The 17,716-nt window shown below is 51.7% G+C and overlaps 1 protein-coding gene across 4 annotated transcripts; it reads left to right on the forward strand.

Moving 5' to 3' along the window:
* Window positions 1–7,198: 7,198 nt before the first annotated feature.
* On the forward strand, window positions 7,199–13,126 carry NOCT (nocturnin). 4 transcript variants are annotated; one of them, XM_025149538.3, is made up of 3 exons: window positions 7,199–7,719; window positions 10,028–10,297; window positions 10,999–13,126. In XM_025149538.3, the coding sequence occupies exons 1-3, from the start codon at window positions 7,353–7,355 to the stop codon at window positions 11,832–11,834; spliced, it is 1,473 nt and encodes a 490-aa protein (XP_025005306.2). In that variant the 5' UTR covers window positions 7,199–7,352; the 3' UTR covers window positions 11,835–13,126. The 4 variants fall into 4 exon arrangements, with proteins under 4 accessions (XP_025005306.2, NP_001009928.2, XP_015131648.2 ...); NM_001009928.2 differs by lacking the exon at window positions 7,199–7,719 and adding an exon at window positions 7,781–7,963; XM_015276162.4 differs by lacking the exon at window positions 7,199–7,719 and adding an exon at window positions 7,908–9,118.
* The last annotated feature ends 4,590 nt before the right edge of the window (window positions 13,127–17,716 follow it).

The following is a 17,716-nucleotide window of genomic DNA, read 5'->3' on the forward strand; positions in this document are numbered from 1 at the left end:
GGCACTGCCAGCCCATTGATCCCCCACACCTGCTAGCTGCCAGTTCAGCTCCCAGTGGGAGCTCTGACTTCAGAAGAATAACTGATTCTAAGGCCTTTTTTTTTGTCATCTTTGCTCTGCAACGGGCTTCCGCCACTGGGGAGGGGGCAACTGCACCGAGGTGGGGCTCTTCTGACTTTAATGCTCCACAAAAGAAGGAAAAGCAGTTCCAAGATGTATAAAAGGGCACATGGATGTTCTCGAGCCTCTTTGAAACCTGCCCCTTTCTCCCTAGCACACAAAAATGATAGAAAGAAGCTTTTTACAAGGGTAGGTAGCGACAGGACAAGGACAAACGGTTTAAACTAAATGAGGGTGGTGAGGCCCTGGAGCAGGCTGCCCAGAAAAGCTGCTGATGTCCCATCCCTGGCAGCAGAAAGGACCAAACGCAGACGTGTTTTGTCTGCCCACTCTGCCCTCTCAGCCCTCAAAGCCCATGAGGCTCCAGGGATAGCTCAAGACACACAGGGGCAGCACAGCCTGCCCTGCACTGAAGGACATCCTAATGTCCAGATCCATTGGACAAGAGACGTGGGCAGGTCACCCACCCGTGGGTGGGCTTGGCCAAGAGTGGGAAGGAAAGGAAGCGGGACCAAGGAAAACAACCAGCTCTGCACCCTCACTCATCCTGGAGCACCCTGGCAGGCAAAGCCTGGCCCTCCCTCTGCAGGCAGCATTGCCTGGCAGAGCAGCCAGCCTCAGCCAGGATGGCCTTCAGCCTACACGGCTGCATTTTCCATGCTGCCTTTCATAAAGCAGGCTATTACTTTCCTGGCATCTCGCTCATGAGCTGCTGAGCAATGGGCAGTGATGGTAACAGTCATGACACAGAAATACTGATTGCATCTCTACAGCACCCAAATTCAGTCCTTTTAATAGAAGTTCTGTTGTTGTTCTTCCTAGCATAGCAAGAACGTCTCTTTTAAAATATATCTCTCTTACTCGATATCATGGATGGTCTATTTCTCTGGCAGTAAAACATCCGCTCTGCCATCAGGTTTAGAGTTGAAATCAATCCAGAAACACAACGTTAGTTCAATAACGATCCATTTTGGCGGAACAAATCCACGGTGCCCAGCTGCCCTCCTGGACCCACCGCTGCCCATCGGAGTAGGGCTGTGGCCACGTTCCTCCCTCCCCATACGCCGCCCCAATACTGCCTTTCAAGAGCCCGTGGATATTTGATGCTCAGCGACAAGAGTTGCATAATGGAGGCAATGCATCTTCGGTGGAGAAAAATGACAGCCGCAATAAGGCAACTAAACCAATTCATCACTTAATGCAAAGCATTATTGTGCTGCAGCCGGAGCAGCGCACCGGGATTGATTACAAACAGGATGACACCTCCCTGTGGACTGTCTGCTGTGTTATTATAAATAAATACCCATTCATTTTGGAGTCTGTATTACTGCAGAGGATAGATTATAGCTCGAGTACACAGTAAATATCCCGTTGAGTACAATGTCCCTTCCTCTCCAACAAATGAGTTTCGTCTCACATAATACAGTTTCGTGAACAAGATAAGGGAACAGAGAAACGCCAGGAGACAGAGAGATCTGCCAAAATCTCGATGGGTATTAAGGAGCCACCGCCATGAAGGACGCACCAAAACTTCATTCACTCATCAGCAGAGGGAGCTGAGGGGCAGACGGCTGCAGAAGGCTCCCGGGCGGGAGCCCAAGACCTCCGCCATAAGCGAGACAACAGCACACCTTTCTGTTTCCAAACTTCCTCCATCCCCTGACAGAATGAAGCGTCCCATTTTGCAGTTAAGGTGGCAAAACAGGCAGCAAACAAATTGGATCCCAAGAGAACGGAGGACGCTGCAGAAGAGCCGGGAGCTCAGCCTGACTCCAGCTGCCGACAGCGGTGCCTTGCTGTGTCCCGGGGGAGGCCTTGCACACATGGGAGAGCAGCTTTGGAACAAACAGTGCTGTTTGCTAATGCGGCCAGCAGAATATCAAGCAGTAACAAAAGCAGTATTTTCCTTCCCCTCTACGTCCTTCACATCAAACAGCAGAGAAACCCTTCTCTGCACAGACACATAGAAAGTAAAAACACTCAGGCAATTTTCCATCTCCGGTCAAAATGGCAGCTTTCCCTTCGATTGCACATTCCAAACCACATAAAGATTGCTCAGTTTCCTTTGAATGTTTTACAAAGAGTGATCTCCATTCTCCACTTGTGGCTGCTGGCTTCCCTGCCACCCAGTATTTTCACCCAAGGGCCATCCAAGCACGTTTTCAAGAGCTTTAACTGATAATCACCCAACAGGGAGCTGCTCTTCCCATTTCTCTCGGGGTCTAATTGAACCCTATGGAGACCCCCAAGGGGAATCTGGGGCTGCTGTGGTAGTTCTACTTCCCAGGGAGCCCATCATCACCCTTTACACGGGGCCTTCCCATGGGTGCCAGCACTGACCATTCCCAAATGCCATAGAATTCAACCACCAGGAGCCGGATGAGAGCAGCTCATCCCTTCCTACTCCTATTACTGAGCTCCAAAAGAAAACAGCAGAATGCACAAGGGTGTGTATGTGTCATCCCTTAAGGAAGAGAAAAAAATGGCCACGGTGGAATGGAGGCAGGTCTGGCACAGGCAGTGTGTTTATAAGCTGCAATGCCTGCCAACCTGAAAAAGAAGCAATACTCCCAAAGCACAGCTCTCAACATTCTGTTCCAAGTTAAAATCTTGAAGGAAGCAAATTCTATAATTTAGAGGACATCTGCAACGCTGAATTCACACCAAAATGTAAATAAAAAGCAGCAGAAGCCAGGCTTGCCTTGTTATCCATTCTGCCTAAAGCACAGTTTATTACTGCCATAACTAGCTGGTGGCAGCATCCCTGGAACTGATTAAAAATCTGGAGGAAAAAAGAGAAGGAAAAATGACACTGCTGTGCAAGAACTGTTTATCCTTTCCAGGTAAGTCAACATAAGCTCAGAGGTGAATGCACAGTAAAAACTGCCCACCACACATACCCACACTTGGCCAGAAGGAACAGCAGATGACCAGGCAGAGAAGATGCCCTGCACAGCTGGTGGTACGGATGCAGCCAGCATCCTTCAGCCCATAATCTTGTGGCATAGCGAAATAAAAGGGATAAGTGTGCTCTTGCAGCCCAGAAGGCCAACAGTATTCTGGGCTGCATCAAAATAGGGGTGGGCAGCGGGGAGAGGGAGAGAATTGTCCCCCTCTACACTGCGCTCGTGATGCCCCGCGTGGAGTTCTGTGTCCGAGTCTGGGGATCCCACCACAAGACACAGAGCCGTGGAGCCAAAGCAAGCCTACCCTTGGAGCTGCATGGAGACAAATGCTAAAGCTGGCCACTATCAATTCCATGGGCGATTGCTATAATTTGAGCCTTGCACATCCAGCACAGGGATGCTGGGATCGCAGGAAGCCCCTCTGGGCAGCCTGGTGTGATAGGGACCAGCCCAATGCTTCAGGCAAGGATGCAATGTGCAACCAGGCCCAGCAAGCCTGCCTGCACAGGGACCTCAGAAACCCACAGATCTTGTAAGAGACAGGGAGAGGTGGTTTTTTCCATACGTGTTTCCTCTAACTTCAGTGTTTCCTGTAACACTGATCAGCATTGCTTTTTTCACAGGGGACAGTGGTCTCCAAGCAGGTAGCATCCCTTTAATATGGCTATATTTGCTTTTCAATCAAACTCCACTGCTGTCTGGGCAAGAAGAATGGACAGAGCCTGCCTGCCATTTCCCAAGCTCTTTGCAATGGGATTTTATTTACCCTGCTGGCAATTAGGACTGGAGGACTGGAGCTGGCCTTTATGTTCATTCTTGAACGTTCAAATTAAGATGATAACATAGGTGAAGTTTCCTTCAAGAGGAGAGAAGTCACTGCATTTCACAGTGGTGTGACAGTGCCTGGGTACAGTGGAGCTGTAATTTCCTGCATTTGCCAGAAAAGCCAGAATTGCCACTGCAGTTGGTTATGGTGATGTTGGCTGCTCCTACCAGCAGCAGCTAGATGGGGCTCAGGTCTGTGGCTGTGAACGTGCTTTAATTCCTGCATACACCCACTCCAAACAGCACAAAGGCCAAGTGCTAGGAGGCAGTGGGAGCCTGGACTCCAGCACAAAATCCCCTCACCAGAACGAAACCCTGCCTGTGCTAGCCCTTGGGCCCCAGACAGCACTGCAGGGGGCTGTGCTGAGTGGTGACCTCTCCCCACAAGACACACTGTCAGACCTCCTGGAGCCAGCAATGATCAACTACACCAGTTTCACCATGCTCACAAAGCGTGTTTTCTGGTCCATGGGTTTGCTCCATGCCACGTCATTGCCAGACCAGGTCACTGAGCACCCCTGCTTAACCTTCCGCAAGGAATTTCCAAACACTAGCAAAGCAGGAGGGCCCCTCCATCACATCTCCCTATCCCCACATACCCCATGAAGCCTTTTATTCCAGCGACAGCCCGCCGGGAGCCAAAAATCCCCCGCTGCTATGGGGGCCCCTGGGCCACCTTCACGTGCCTGGGGCTCACTGCTCTCCTGGGGATACTGGCTGCTGTCCCGCCTCAGGTTGAGTCCTGAACAGGGTCCTATCGGGAGAACTGTGAGGCCCCATCTGTGAGGGCCCACCTGGAGTACTTCATCCAGGCCTGGGGCCCCCAGCACAAGAAAGATGTGGAACTCTTGGAAAAGGTCCAGAGGAGGGCCACTAAGATGATCAGAGGGCTGGAGCACCTCTCCTATGAGGAAAGGTTGAGGGAACTGGGATTGTTCAGCCTGGAGAAGAGAAGGCTCCCGGGAGACCTCATTGTGGCCTTCCAGTATTTGAAGGGAGCGTATAAACAGGAGGGGGAACGGCTGTTTATGAGGGTGGATAGTGATAGGACAAGGGGGAATGGTTTTAAACTGAGACAGGGGAGGTTTAGGTTAGATATTAGGAGGAAGTTTTTCCACACAGAGGGTGGTGACGCACTGGAACAGGTTGCCCAAGGAGGTTGTGGATGCCCCATCCCTGGAGGCATTGAAGGCCAGGCTGGATGTGGCTCTGGGCAGCCTGGTCTGGTGGTTGGCGACCCTGCACATAGCAGGGGGTTTGAAACTCCATGATCATTGTGGTCCTTTTCAACCCAGGCCATTCTATGATTCTGTCATGCCAAGGTCCGGGAGAAGGAACTTCCATAGGGCAGTCCCTGTTTCCACATGAAGGATAACCTGATCAAAGCTGTCTCTGGTCTGTCCACTGTACTGAAAATACAGTGTAGCTGTACTGAAAACACCTAAAACACTATTGTAAAGAAATCACATTCCCAAATCTATCACACAGCTCTTTTCCTACCTTCTTTTTGTCAGCAGTGGGCGCATCACTACTTCATATGAAAAAGCCAATGCTGCCGTGTCACACATCCCCCTTCTGGCTGGGAAGCTTCAGCAGGACCGCAGGAGGGGGATTCACACGTGTCAGCGGGGGGATTTGGTTTTCCCTGTAAAGTCAGGCACATCAAGAGCAGCTTCTGGCTTAGCCTTCCTCTGTAAACTCCCTTCTGGAATTGCAGCTAATGAAAGCCTGTTCCTGAGAGGCCATACAAATATCCTAATATCCCTGAAATAAAGAGGGAAAATCAGAATTCCTTTTAAAGAAAACTATGAGGATATGATGCATTCAGAAAGCCCAGCTGCTCTACGAAAAAAAAATGTCAGCCAGTTCATCCAAACTTAAGCACATATGTGCAAATAAGACTGATTTGGTGGAAACAAATGGGGAAGAAAAGTACTGGATGAGCCCTGAGAGTCGCTCATGCAGGAAAAAACAGGAGTGTAGAGAGAGCTCTCTGCACCTTGTAAATCTGCCCTACAACTGCAGAACCTGTCATTTTGTGTTTGATGCAATACAAACAGGCAACTCAGAGGAATTTGCTATAAATACAACCGTTTGTGGGATACACGCTTGATTCCAAACTGAGAGAGGCTTTTGCACACCCTGGGTTTGGCACACGTCAAGTGTGGAGGGCGCTGAACATTCACCCCTGGCACTCGGCTGGTACAAGCTGGCACCGGGCGCTTACATAACCACGGGCACAGGTAGCACTGGATGGGCTGCACTCTGAGCAGACAGACAGATGGACAGTGGGACGGATGTGGGAGCGGAGGCAGCCCTGCCTCCGGGGCAGCCCAATCACGGCACATGGCCCAGCACACCCTCGGGGAAAGTCCAGAGCTGCCCAGCTGCCAACCCCGCCTCTGTGAGGAATGTGCCAGCTGGAACACAACCACTGGAGAGGTCGGTCACCAGGACGCCAGGGTACCGTGAAACTGAGGGAACAGTGTGAAAAGCCGAGGTTGCAGTTATTCCCCAGCTGGAACGTTAGCACTCTGGAGGTTATTCCTCCTGAGGATCTGGATCCCCGGCCTTCCCACCTCAATGATGGCAGGATCTGGTCAGCACCATCGCTTTGCTCCTCAAGCGGAGCCAGGCAGCAGTGTTGCTCAGTACATAAACACCTCGCTCACCATTTGCGGGGCAGCTTCCACAAATACAACTATAAACATACGAAACCCTCATCCCCAAGCTGCCCTCCTTGCTTGGGGCAACCCCAGACCCGCTCCCCAGCCCTATATCTTCACGTGACATCATGTGGCCACCATGAGCCCTGCACACTACAGAGCCAGCACCTCCACCACTGTTGCCCTGCAAGGGAAAGCACTGGCCACAACCGAAGCCTGGCCCTGTCATGGCACCCGCTCTCTCTCAGGATAGGGGCTGCAGGTGGCATGGGAATCCTCGTGGCTGCGGAAATAGAGCCAGCCACACCGCGGCAGCCAAGGGGAAGCGATGTGAGATGCTTTGGGAAGCTGAGTCACGGGTACCCTAAATGAACAGCACACACTGTGCGTTTCCAGGAGCGCTCGTATGTTCCGTTCCAGGCCATCGGGCCGTGTGAGTCACCCCGCAGCGCGCCAGCCAAGCGCCGGTTCGCACCTGGGAGTTAAGCCACAGCCTGCCCGGCTCTGGTGCAAAGCAGTCTGTGGGGAAAACGGTTTCGTGCTCAGAGAGCATCCGCCCTTCCGGGGCGAAACAAAAAAGCAGGCGGGGTGCTAACTGCTTGCCTTAAAGCGGGGACCGACCGCCGCTGTTCAATCGCCCTTCTGTAGTTCCCGCCGTTTTTACCACTATTACTCCTCAGAGCACGCAGCGCAGCGCTGCGGGCTGAGCTGCCCCCGGGCTGCTGCCTGCACGGCTCGGCCCGCTCTCTTCGAGCGGCAGAGAGAGAAAAAGCGCTGCCGCTAAAGGGCTGGTGGAGGCCAAGCGCAAAAGCGGGCAGCCCCGACGCATACGCTTATGGGCATAACGGAGGTGCACCGCCACGCGGCGCAGCACGCGCACACCCGCCCGCCGCCTCGCAGAGCCCCGCGTGGGACGCGGGCGGCACCGCCCCCCGTCCTCAGACGCGCACGGGGACGTCACGCGGCGCCGCTGCCGTCACCGCGGGGCCCGCGGCGACACCTCCGCCGGGCGAGCCCACTTCGCGGCCGCGCGGGGGGGGAACGCGGCGACCTCCGCGGCGCGGCCCCGCGCCGCGCAGCCCCGCCCGCGGCACCGAGAGCCGCGGAGCGGTATCGGGGAGACCCCACCGCCGGTCCTCGCCCCGAGCTCGGCGGGGAACGTGAGGCGGGCCCGCGCGGCGCTCCCCCGCCCGGCGGAGCTGGTAGGTGCCGGACGCGCCGCCGCCGCCGCCCGTAAAAGCGCCGCCGCGGGGCGGGTGCGGAGCCGCCGCCTGAGCCGCCCCGCCGGTAGCATGTACCAGGGCCCCGCGCGCTGCCTCTGCTCGGCGCTGCCCGCCCTCCGCCGCGCGCCCGCCGCCGCCTCGCCGCCCCTGCGGCCCCGCCGCCCGCCGGCCCTCGGTCCCGCCGCCCCGCGGGCTGCAGCGGGGGCCGCGTCGCCCCGCGCAGGTGGGTGCCGGGAGGGGGTGGGGGGAGCGCGATCCCGTACGGCCGGGCGGGACCGAGGGGCGTGGGGGCGCGGCCCGGATCTGCCCGAGCCGAGCCGAGCCCCCCGTTGGCTGGTTTCGGCTCTTCGGTGCCTGAGAGCCTCCGCCGTTTGAGCCGTGCTGCGCACCGGCAGCGCTCCGCGCCCCGGGGCGGGCGCTGGGCACGGCATGGCCGGCTGCGGTCGAGCGCGGGTGGCCGTCGAGGTCCGTGGGTGCCCGTGGCCGTGCCCCGCTCCTCCCGCCCGAAACGAGAGCTGGCGGCGGCCCGGCCCCGCGGCCCCGGGTGTGAAGGCTGCCCGAGGTCGCTCCCCCGGCAGGCCCCGTGTCCTGACACGAGGTCGGGGCCCGGCGCTACGGCCGTCGCCTGACCGGGCCCGAGCGCGCTGTGGAGCGTCACTCGGGCAGGGTTTCAGCTCTGGCTGTGACTGGCACCGAGTCCCACCGTGACGTTCCCACTCGCTGCCAAAATCGGGGCTTGAACAGCAAGCGGTGGCAAGGGCCGCAAGCATAGTGTGACAGCGGGCAGCCAGTGTGTCACACCGGGACAGCGAGCACTGGGGTGCGGGTGAGAGGGTACGGCAGTGCTCTGCTTTGCTGGGGCAGCCGTCCCACAGCCCTTGGTTATGAATTAGAGCCTTTACAATGAACCGCACGGTCCCGTCACTAGATGACAAAAGAAGCCTTGGACTTTGTGCCAGGTTCTTCGAAAGGCCGAGACCACACCTCGGCTGAGAAGGTGCCTTCTTGTCCCTTTCTCTTCCTTCCTCTTTTACACACACTGAGCAATTGCAGGCGGTGCTGAGCTGGCATTTCCCATTGCGACATCACACCGTGGGAGCTGTCTGTGCTCACCCCCTGCTGCTAAAGGGCAACCTTGAGAGAGTGTCTGTTTCCTGGTGTGCTTCCTATCCCCACACAGCTGTGTTGGAATCCAGGGGGCTTCATGGCTGTGCCCCATTCCCTGGCTATTAAATGGCATCTTTTCTGCTGGTGCTGGGCTTCTGGACAATAGTTTAAACTGACTGAGTCTCTGGAATTGAAGTGCCAGAAGCAGTCCCCTCAGAGCTCACCTCTCAGCCTGGCGAGCTCCTGGTACCTCACTAAGGATGGAGATGGGGTGAGGATGGAGGACTTCCCACATCCAGTTTCTCTTCCTAACTTACTGCCTTCAAACAGCTCTAAGAAACCCCTAACTGAGCATAACAGAGGCACTATTCTATTGGCTTACACGTCTCGAACATCTTTAAGGATTTTTTAGTGTCTTTTAAAAGCACCTATTTTACAATGCTGTGAGTCTCCTGCTGCAAGATCATTCATTTTTCTGCCTCCCCTCGTTCCCTGAGCTGCTCAGCTCCTGTCCTGCTGCCTCCCCTCCTGCCAGGCCTGCCCCTGCTACGTGCCAGTCACCAGCCCACACAGAAGGCAGTGCTGTGAACCGTGTCTCGCCTCCCCACCCAGAGGTGTAAGCCTGCTGAAGCACTCAGGGAAAGTTGCTGCTGTAAGGGGGAATGAAGTCTCAGTTGGAGGTTGCTATTAAATATTAACCCAAGGCAGTGAGTCAGCTGCCTGCTGCTCCATGGGTCTGCAGTCATCCACATAGGGAACAGGGTACTGGGCTGTGCAGTGCGTTGCCTTCATTAGTGCTGTGCGTGGAACAGGGAGCAGGCAGCATCTGTTTACCTGCTGGGCTCTCCTTGGTAAGGAGGGAAAAAGTACACTTTGTTCTGCTTTTCACAAAGTGTGCAGAAGTTAATCATAGCCCTCCCATCCTGAATGAAAACCTCCTTTCTCCCCTTATGGAATGTCTACATGCTGTCTAAAACAGGAGGGTTTGCATGCTGCAGCGATCGCAGTGCCCAGTAACAAGCAAAACGGGACAGGACTGTGAGCAGAGCTCATCCCTATCTCTGCACCCTATTTGTTTTGTCTTGGGAGCAAGTTCCTGCACAAACCCCGCGTTATTCATGCGTAATGACATTATCTGTAAGGCACACAGATATTGCTCATGTCGGTTTTCCCTCTGCAGCTTGTTCCATGGGAAACAGCACCAGCCGGCTCTACAGCGCGCTCGCCAAGACGCTGAGCAGCAGTGCCGTGTCCCAGCACCAGGACTGCCTGGAGCAGCCCAACTCGGCGCAGCTGGAGCCCATAGACCCCAAGGACCTACTGGAGGAATGCCAGCTCGTTCTGCAGAAACGGCCACCTCGCTTCCAGAGGAGCTTCGTGGACCTGAAGAAAAACACAGCCAGTAACCACCGCCCCATCCGGGTCATGCAGTGGAACATCCTCGCCCAAGGTAGGAGCTCGGGTTGGAACCTGGAGACCAAATGCAGCAAGAAGTTTTAAATGCAGGTGTGTCCGTGCAGTTAGACATGTCTGGGGCTGACAGGGTAAAGGGAGAGAGATGAATGATGCGAGGCCCAGCTGATAGGGAGAGACTGTTCAGTACTTGAAATGGCAACTTGTCTTCTGTTCAGAAGGAAAGAGGAAAGGTCTCCCTGTTCTGCCATCTCTGAATCCAGAAGTTGCTCTGAATGCCTGTCTTAGAACATGCTACGTCCAAAAAAGCCGTGCCTGTCACTTTCAGTTGTCAGCTCCTGGAAGAGAGACCCATCTCTCTGTGAATTTCTTTGTAAAGCTCTACTGTTTTCTAATTGGCACACTGCTGAACTATTCGGGGATTCAGGTGGGCTACAGGAATTCTTAGCCCTTCCAAGTAATCGCTATCGATTTTTCTTAGAGCCCTAAAGTCAGGACTGTAAGTTGAATTATGCAACAGCCTCACCTTTGGGGTGGGAGAGGGCAATCCTGTACATAAGAACTGCCCTCATATCCTGTACTTACATAACCCCTGCAGGGCTGCATTTTGTGTCGGGTAAGCTGTAGCAGCCACAGGTGGAAGGCAGCGTGGTGACCTTTGAGAAGAGCAGGAAGAAGTCTCGAATCTGAGTTACTTTTGCCACTGATAACTTCTTTCTTTCACGCCTCTAATTTCAGCTCTCGGAGAAGGCAAAGACAACTTCGTTCAGTGCCCCATGGAAGCTCTGAAGTGGGAGGAAAGGAAGTGCCTCATCCTGGAGGAAATCCTTGCCTACAAGCCGGATATCTTGTGCCTGCAAGAAGTCGACCACTACTTTGACACCTTCGAGCCACTCCTCAGCCGACTGGGCTATCAATGTACTTTCTTCCCGAAGCCGTGGTCGCCGTGCCTGGATGTGGAGCAGAACAACGGGCCGGACGGCTGCGCCTTGTTTTTCCTCAAAGAACGCTTCGAGCTCATCAACAGCGCGAACATCCGGCTCACCGCCATGAAGCTGAAGACCAACCAAGTAGCCATAGCTCAGACACTGAAGTGCAGTGAAACTGGAAGACTGTTCTGCATCGCCGTCACCCACCTGAAAGCTCGTACTGGTTGGGAGAGGTTTCGGTCTGCGCAGGGCTGTGACCTTCTCCAGAACCTGAAGAGCATTACTCAGGGCGCAAAGATCCCTCTGATCATCTGCGGAGACTTCAATGCAGAGCCGACCGAGGAGGTCTACAGAGAATTCTCCAACTCCAGCCTCAACTTAAACAGCGCATACAAGCTGCTGAGCCCCGACGGGCAGTCAGAGCCCCCGTACACCACCTGGAAGATTCGGCCCTCGGGAGAGTGCCGGCATACACTGGATTATATCTGGTATTCCCAGCACGCCTTGAATGTGAACTCAGCCCTGGGCTTGCTGACTGAAGAGCAAATTGGGCCCAACAGGCTGCCCTCATTCAATTACCCTTCAGATCACCTGTCTTTGGTGTGTGACTTTAGTTTTAACCAAGACCCTGACAGACTGTTATAATTGGTTGGAATGCCACCCGGTATTGCCGTGTCCTAATTCACCATTGTTTTGTGTTACTGAAAACTTCTGAGGCTGGAAGCTATTAAGGATGAGGAAATACCGTTGACTAAACATTCTTTTAGGCACTTGTTTGGAATTACACTTACCCTTCAGAGCTCGTTCATCCGTGGCCTCTGAAGGAGGAAGAAAGGAGTCAGTGTTCTTGTAACGGTGGCCTTTCTGTATTCAGATTTGAAAACTGGAAGGGAAATGAGCTTTATCCTTTCACTAACCCCTGTGTCTAAGAGTATAATCCTCTAATGAATGCGGAGGCCTGAGTATTTAAAGTTAAATGTGCGTATGTAAAACAGTTTGCCCTGGCAGCATGCTAATTTTGTTTATTCGATATTAAGCTTGTGCCGGTACCAAAGGGAACAAGGCTTGACTTCTCAGTTAGATTCTCTTAATTCCTTTTCTGTTGCAGATGAAGGAGGCTAAACACGGTTTAGACATGAACAAATCTAAGATCATATTGGTGTAGTCGTCTTATTTCCACCTGACTGAAGGCGAAGACTCCGTTTAAAGTGATGATAGCGCAGTGTAAGCAAGGCCCCCACCCAGCGAGTGAGGAAACAGAGGCTGACTGCAGCACCTCCTGTAGTGACATCCTCACTTTTCCAAAGAACATGCCTGTGTCTGTCACACACGTGGTCTGTAGGTACACACAGTAACCGGTACCTCTTCTGTGCTTCCCTCCTACATGCCTAACAAGGGAGTGGTTTCTTGTCTGCTTCAAGTATTACCCTTATAAATGGTTTAAATTGATAGCCTTGTCCATCTTGCAGTTTCGGTAAAGGGCCAATCTTCATTTTGAAAGACTTTCTTTTATTTATCTTCAGAACCTAAATCTACACTGGAACCTATTAGAAGACAAACTTTATTTATTGTGAGAAGCTGGTAATCCTGTGCCTGACTTGAAATCACACAGCAACAGTGCTCAGGAGCACCTACAGGTCCTCTTTCCGTGGCCCAGGTCCTAGGCCACAACAGAGGTGGGGTAGGGTGGTAGCTGTTGTGTGTGGCGTGGTGCTCACTGGTGTGACATAGGTGTTGCGTATGTGGATTGTAAATGTGCCACCGTGCCAGGACAAGGGGAAGGGAGAGGAGAAAGCCAATAGGTGGAGTTGGGCTGACGTGTAGATTGTTTGGAGACTAGGCAGAGCAAATAAAGCAGTACTTCCGTGCTGCACAAGGCCCATAGTAACGTTTAAATGTTCCAGGTGTTTAATAATAAAAGTCCTTTGGAAAAAAAAATATATATATTCTCTACTGCCATCTTTTTCATTTCCTTACCATAAATGGATGATGCTCTCACTTCCAGGCCTTCTTCCTCCAGGTCCACAGCCCTCATCTGACAAGTCGTCACAGCCGCTTTCATAGCAAGTGGTGTTTCTCAAACTTGCGTGCCTCCATTTCACAGCAAGTCTGTAGGGAAAGGGGTTACTTCTGGAGAAGTTAAGCTGCCTTCTCCTCTAGCTAATAATGAAGCCTAGGCCTTAAATTACCCTAAGTATTTCTCTTCCCATTAGCTGTTTGAAGCTACTGAACGATGCCAGCACCCACTTCAGGACTGCACCCCAGGCTGCACGTATTCCTCCCTGAGGAGCTGCTGAGCGTGCCCAGCAGGGCTGGCTCCTCACAACAGGCAGCTCCAGTTGTCACTTACGAAACACCTGAAGGGCAAGAAATAATACAGGTATGTGCTTTCCACAGCCCATAAATTACACTACAGTGTGGACATAAAAAAAACCAGCACTGCTAATAGGCATCTACCACAGAAGGCACACTGGAGGCTGGGGTTTATATTCATCTCACCTGCCTCCTAAAACAGCAAATGCTTTCCATTATATTGTAATAAAGGATAGACAAGGCTCAACAAGGAGCTGCTAACTTCCCAGCCAGCTTCAGCTTTTTATTCCACTACTTGCTATAAAATGTATTTTTGCAGATGGGCTGTTAGAGGAAGCTCAAATGAAATACTGCCCTTGCTTCTGTTTTATTCAGCAAGTGGTAGGTCTGCAGCAGTGAAATGCTTCTGCCCTCTATAAACATCAGTACGGTGAATATTTTTCATAGGAAAAAGCAGGACGTTTTTGATTTTTTTCAGTGTAGCAGCATGACTCTCAGAATCGAAAGGTCTTTGGAGCTCATCTTGTGGCCGCCTGCCTTGCAACACCAAGGCTACAAGTCTGCAGCTCCCTTGCTCTCATCTTGAATAAGAGCTGCATTAGCTCTAGCAGTGCCAGTTTCCCCTCGCCCCCAGGCCAGCTGAGGGAAGAAGTGACCCACTTACTCAATTTGCTGAAAGGCAGAAGCTGCCTCAAGCTTATTAGAACACTCTCAGATAACAATTAGGTCAGAAGTAGATACTGTCACTTGAATCTTTCTTACTTAATAAGCTTAATGCCTCCCCAAGGCAGGCATTGAATTTAGCTTGTTCAGGTTGGGATGGTCTCCAGACATAACTGAGACCCCCGCTGCATCTATCATGGTAAGAACTGAGGCTTCAGGCACCGCTCACTCCCCTTCCTCATCCCCTACCTCAGAACCCCTGGCTCACTGCTCCTTCATCACCTCAGGTACGATTTGCCAAGTCTAAAAGTCCATTATATCAGTTAGCAGAGGACCAGAAGAGTCAACACCTTCCCCAGCTCACTTGTGCCAAGGCAAAGAACTCTGCAGTTGAATGCTAAGCTTGAGACACCAGCAAGAAGTTTTACCAAAGAATAAAAATCCTTTCAGCAGGCTTGCACAGCAAGAGAGGCTTTATCAGTTCAAGAGAGAGCAACAGAAATAATCCTCAGGGATGAGATTCCTTTTTCAACTTTTCCAGCCACAACACGGCAATGTTTTGAGCTGCCGCACATCACAGTTTTCCCTGTAGATCACACAACACTACCCTTTCCCCCTACAATTTATAGTATGACAAGATGATATTTGAAAAATCATCATGATAAATAATGTGGTACCATAGCAACCTATGTCTTAATGCCTTCTTCGTGAAGCGTGCTCGCTGCACACTGCATTTTCATTCCACTGGTGGCAGCCACAAAAGTTACTACTTGCCCAGGATGGGCTCAGCCTGAGCTCTTCTTCATGAGCCGCCAGTTACTGAGGTCATAACAGAGCACCGCTACCCAGGACCAGACTTTTAATGGAACTGCAAGTCTAACAATGTATCTAGATGCTAACTTCAGTGTTTTAGTTAGCAGCCCTTTGTCTTTCAGATGTTACAGACCCAACCAAAGCTCCTTCATCCTGAGTTCGTGTCCTTCACCATCATCAGTAAAAACACTTCTTGCCCACACAGCAATTGTGTCAGAATGAAGAAGAACGTTAAAGAGCAAGCTTGCACGATCTGACTTCAGTGACAGTCAGCAATCTTCTTCTTCTTAGCTGCAGAAACCCTCTGCAATAACTCTTACAAGAGATTGCCTCTTGTAAGTGTGGCTTGTGAACAAGATGACACTTCTGATGAAGAATAACTGGTGTCAGATCAACGCAGAGGAACCACACAGGCACTCAACGCTGAAGAGCCGCACCTAAGCAGACATGCTGAAGTCTCCACCTGCCTGTGACAAAAAGGCCACCTGTATTTATGTCTAGCAGCTAAGTGTTTAACAAAGTGGGGCATACGGGGCCATACGTGGAAAGGTTAATGAGAAGGGACTTCCCTCTCTGACGTCGCTAAGTACCGTTTCAATTACGATGCATCTTCATACAGACCGATTCTCACAGCACCCTATCTACCTCTACTACATACCCTGGGGCAGCTGGTACACGGCTGTCGCTCACTGCATGGCCAGGGGAGAGAGCCAAAGGATCATCACCAGCTGGAGCGTGGGCAGAAACTGCAGTGCGTGGCTGAGGGCTGTTTGTCTAGCAAGCAGCAACAATCTGTGCCTTCATTCCTTCCATTTTCGCCATTACATGATGAAATCGTGGATCTAAATTCAGAGGAGGATGTCAGCTGGAGATCCTTATCTATTTCCAGGAAGGTACTCTGCCCTCAGTTGACTTCCAGTGTATCTAAATTAGGTGTGGGAAAGGTCTTAACTACAAATACATTTCATGCTGTGAGATAGAGCATCTCTCCCTCACACGCGATCAAGTAACAGCCATTTAGAGAATCATTTCTTACAGAAAAGACCTAGAAAAGTGGGTTTAAAAATGCTACTGCTTTTCTCTTTGCTGTCTCCAGTCTATTCTACTATTCTACAGTCTATTCACTTTCTTTACTCAGTAGTTGCCTCACAAACTTCCAAAAGCATCCTCCCATTGACTAGCTTCCCCCACTTGGCCTTCTGGCCTACCTCTTCCTTGGCAGCACGAATCCTCTTCCTTCTCACACACTTCCCCCTTTGAAAGAGCCTTTCTCCCTCATTTCAAGGCTTGGAAACTCGGTTCAACTGTAAGAACCTTTGCTTCTTTGGGCTAACTGCTGGTGGAAGGGACTGCTGCCTCCTACATCCGAGTTGTTTCCCCGCTTCAGCCTTGTTCATTCCTTTGTTCTTAAATTCTGCTTCCCCGCTTAGAGTATGTAACAAGTCTCTTCTTCACAAGAAAGATGAAGCCCCCCCACATGCTGGCCTGGCTGTATGGAACTAATCCTACATTTCTCACCATTTGAAGGCAAGAACAGGCTTATTGCTAGGACTCTGTGGGTAGCTTGTTTTTCAGCTTTAGAAGTTAATGTGAAAAAATAAACTTTAGTGCAACTGTTTACTACTGGCCTCCTTTATAATTACCGAAGACCTCAGTTCCAGATTTCTGTTTAAACTGCTCCTCTGGGCATGAAGTATATAAATGGTCATTTAGGCTTTGATGACTTTGAGATTTACCGAGTCCCTGCTGTGAACACTCCCCACGGCATCTTGCTAGGAACTGGAGGCTCTTCTTGGGCACCTGGGTACCCACAAACCGATGCGCTGCTTCTGCCGTGACAGCTGTAGTACCATTTGTGGATCCCCATGAAAACAGGGTGAGCTACTACACACCTGTTTGAGGCCAATCCCTTGTACACAGGCTGTAACTGTGGCGTAATTCTTGCACTGCATTCTCACCCGAGCTTCACTCTGCACCCATAGCTTAAGGGCAACTATAAATAAAAACCCTATTTAGATACTTACCTCATTCAGGGGGGAAAAGAAAAAAAATTATTGACTTGTGTAGAAGACAAAATATTAACAGTTGAAGATGTCAACAATAACAGCATCAAAAAGTGCAGCAGTGCAACACATTTCTCCTTTGTCAGTTTCTACTCACCGGTATTTTCTACGTGCCTCTATGAGACAATCAGAGAGATCAGTACACTCAAGTAGTGACGTCTGCTCACTTCCCCCTCTTTTCTTTGCAGTGCAGCCTTAGAAAATGAAGGAATTGCTGGAGGAACAGTAAGTCGTCCACGGAGCTTTAGAAGATACTGGTTCTCAGAGTCATTTAAGCAAACCCCGTTTTCTTTGCTTTGCAGCAAACGGGAGTGCACAGAAAGTTATCGGCTGGAGGGCAGCACCTTCCTAGCTACTCAAATTACTCCACTCCAGTACTCGTTCGATTAGCCACAATGGAAGAACACCGAGTATGCTGACCATGCTAAAAAAGCTTAGAGAACGAGAGCCCTGTCAGAAGTCAACCACTGTGAGCTTCTCAAATACTTCAACCAAACATATTTCAGTGCACTGTGGGGGTGAGCTGTCAGCCGTGCGGAGCGTTGGAGTGCTGGGGAGCTCCAAGTTTCCACACTATCCCAGCTATGTGAGGCTGAATGCCCAGACCATTTCAAATCAGCAGAAACAGAACCGAACAGCTGAAAGGAAAAAGTTAAAAACAGAAAGCAGACGAAA

Source organism: Gallus gallus, chromosome 4, assembly GCF_016699485.2.
Source record: "Gallus gallus isolate bGalGal1 chromosome 4, bGalGal1.mat.broiler.GRCg7b, whole genome shotgun sequence".
In the NCBI taxonomy this organism is placed as follows: Eukaryota; Metazoa; Chordata; class Aves; order Galliformes; family Phasianidae; genus Gallus; species Gallus gallus.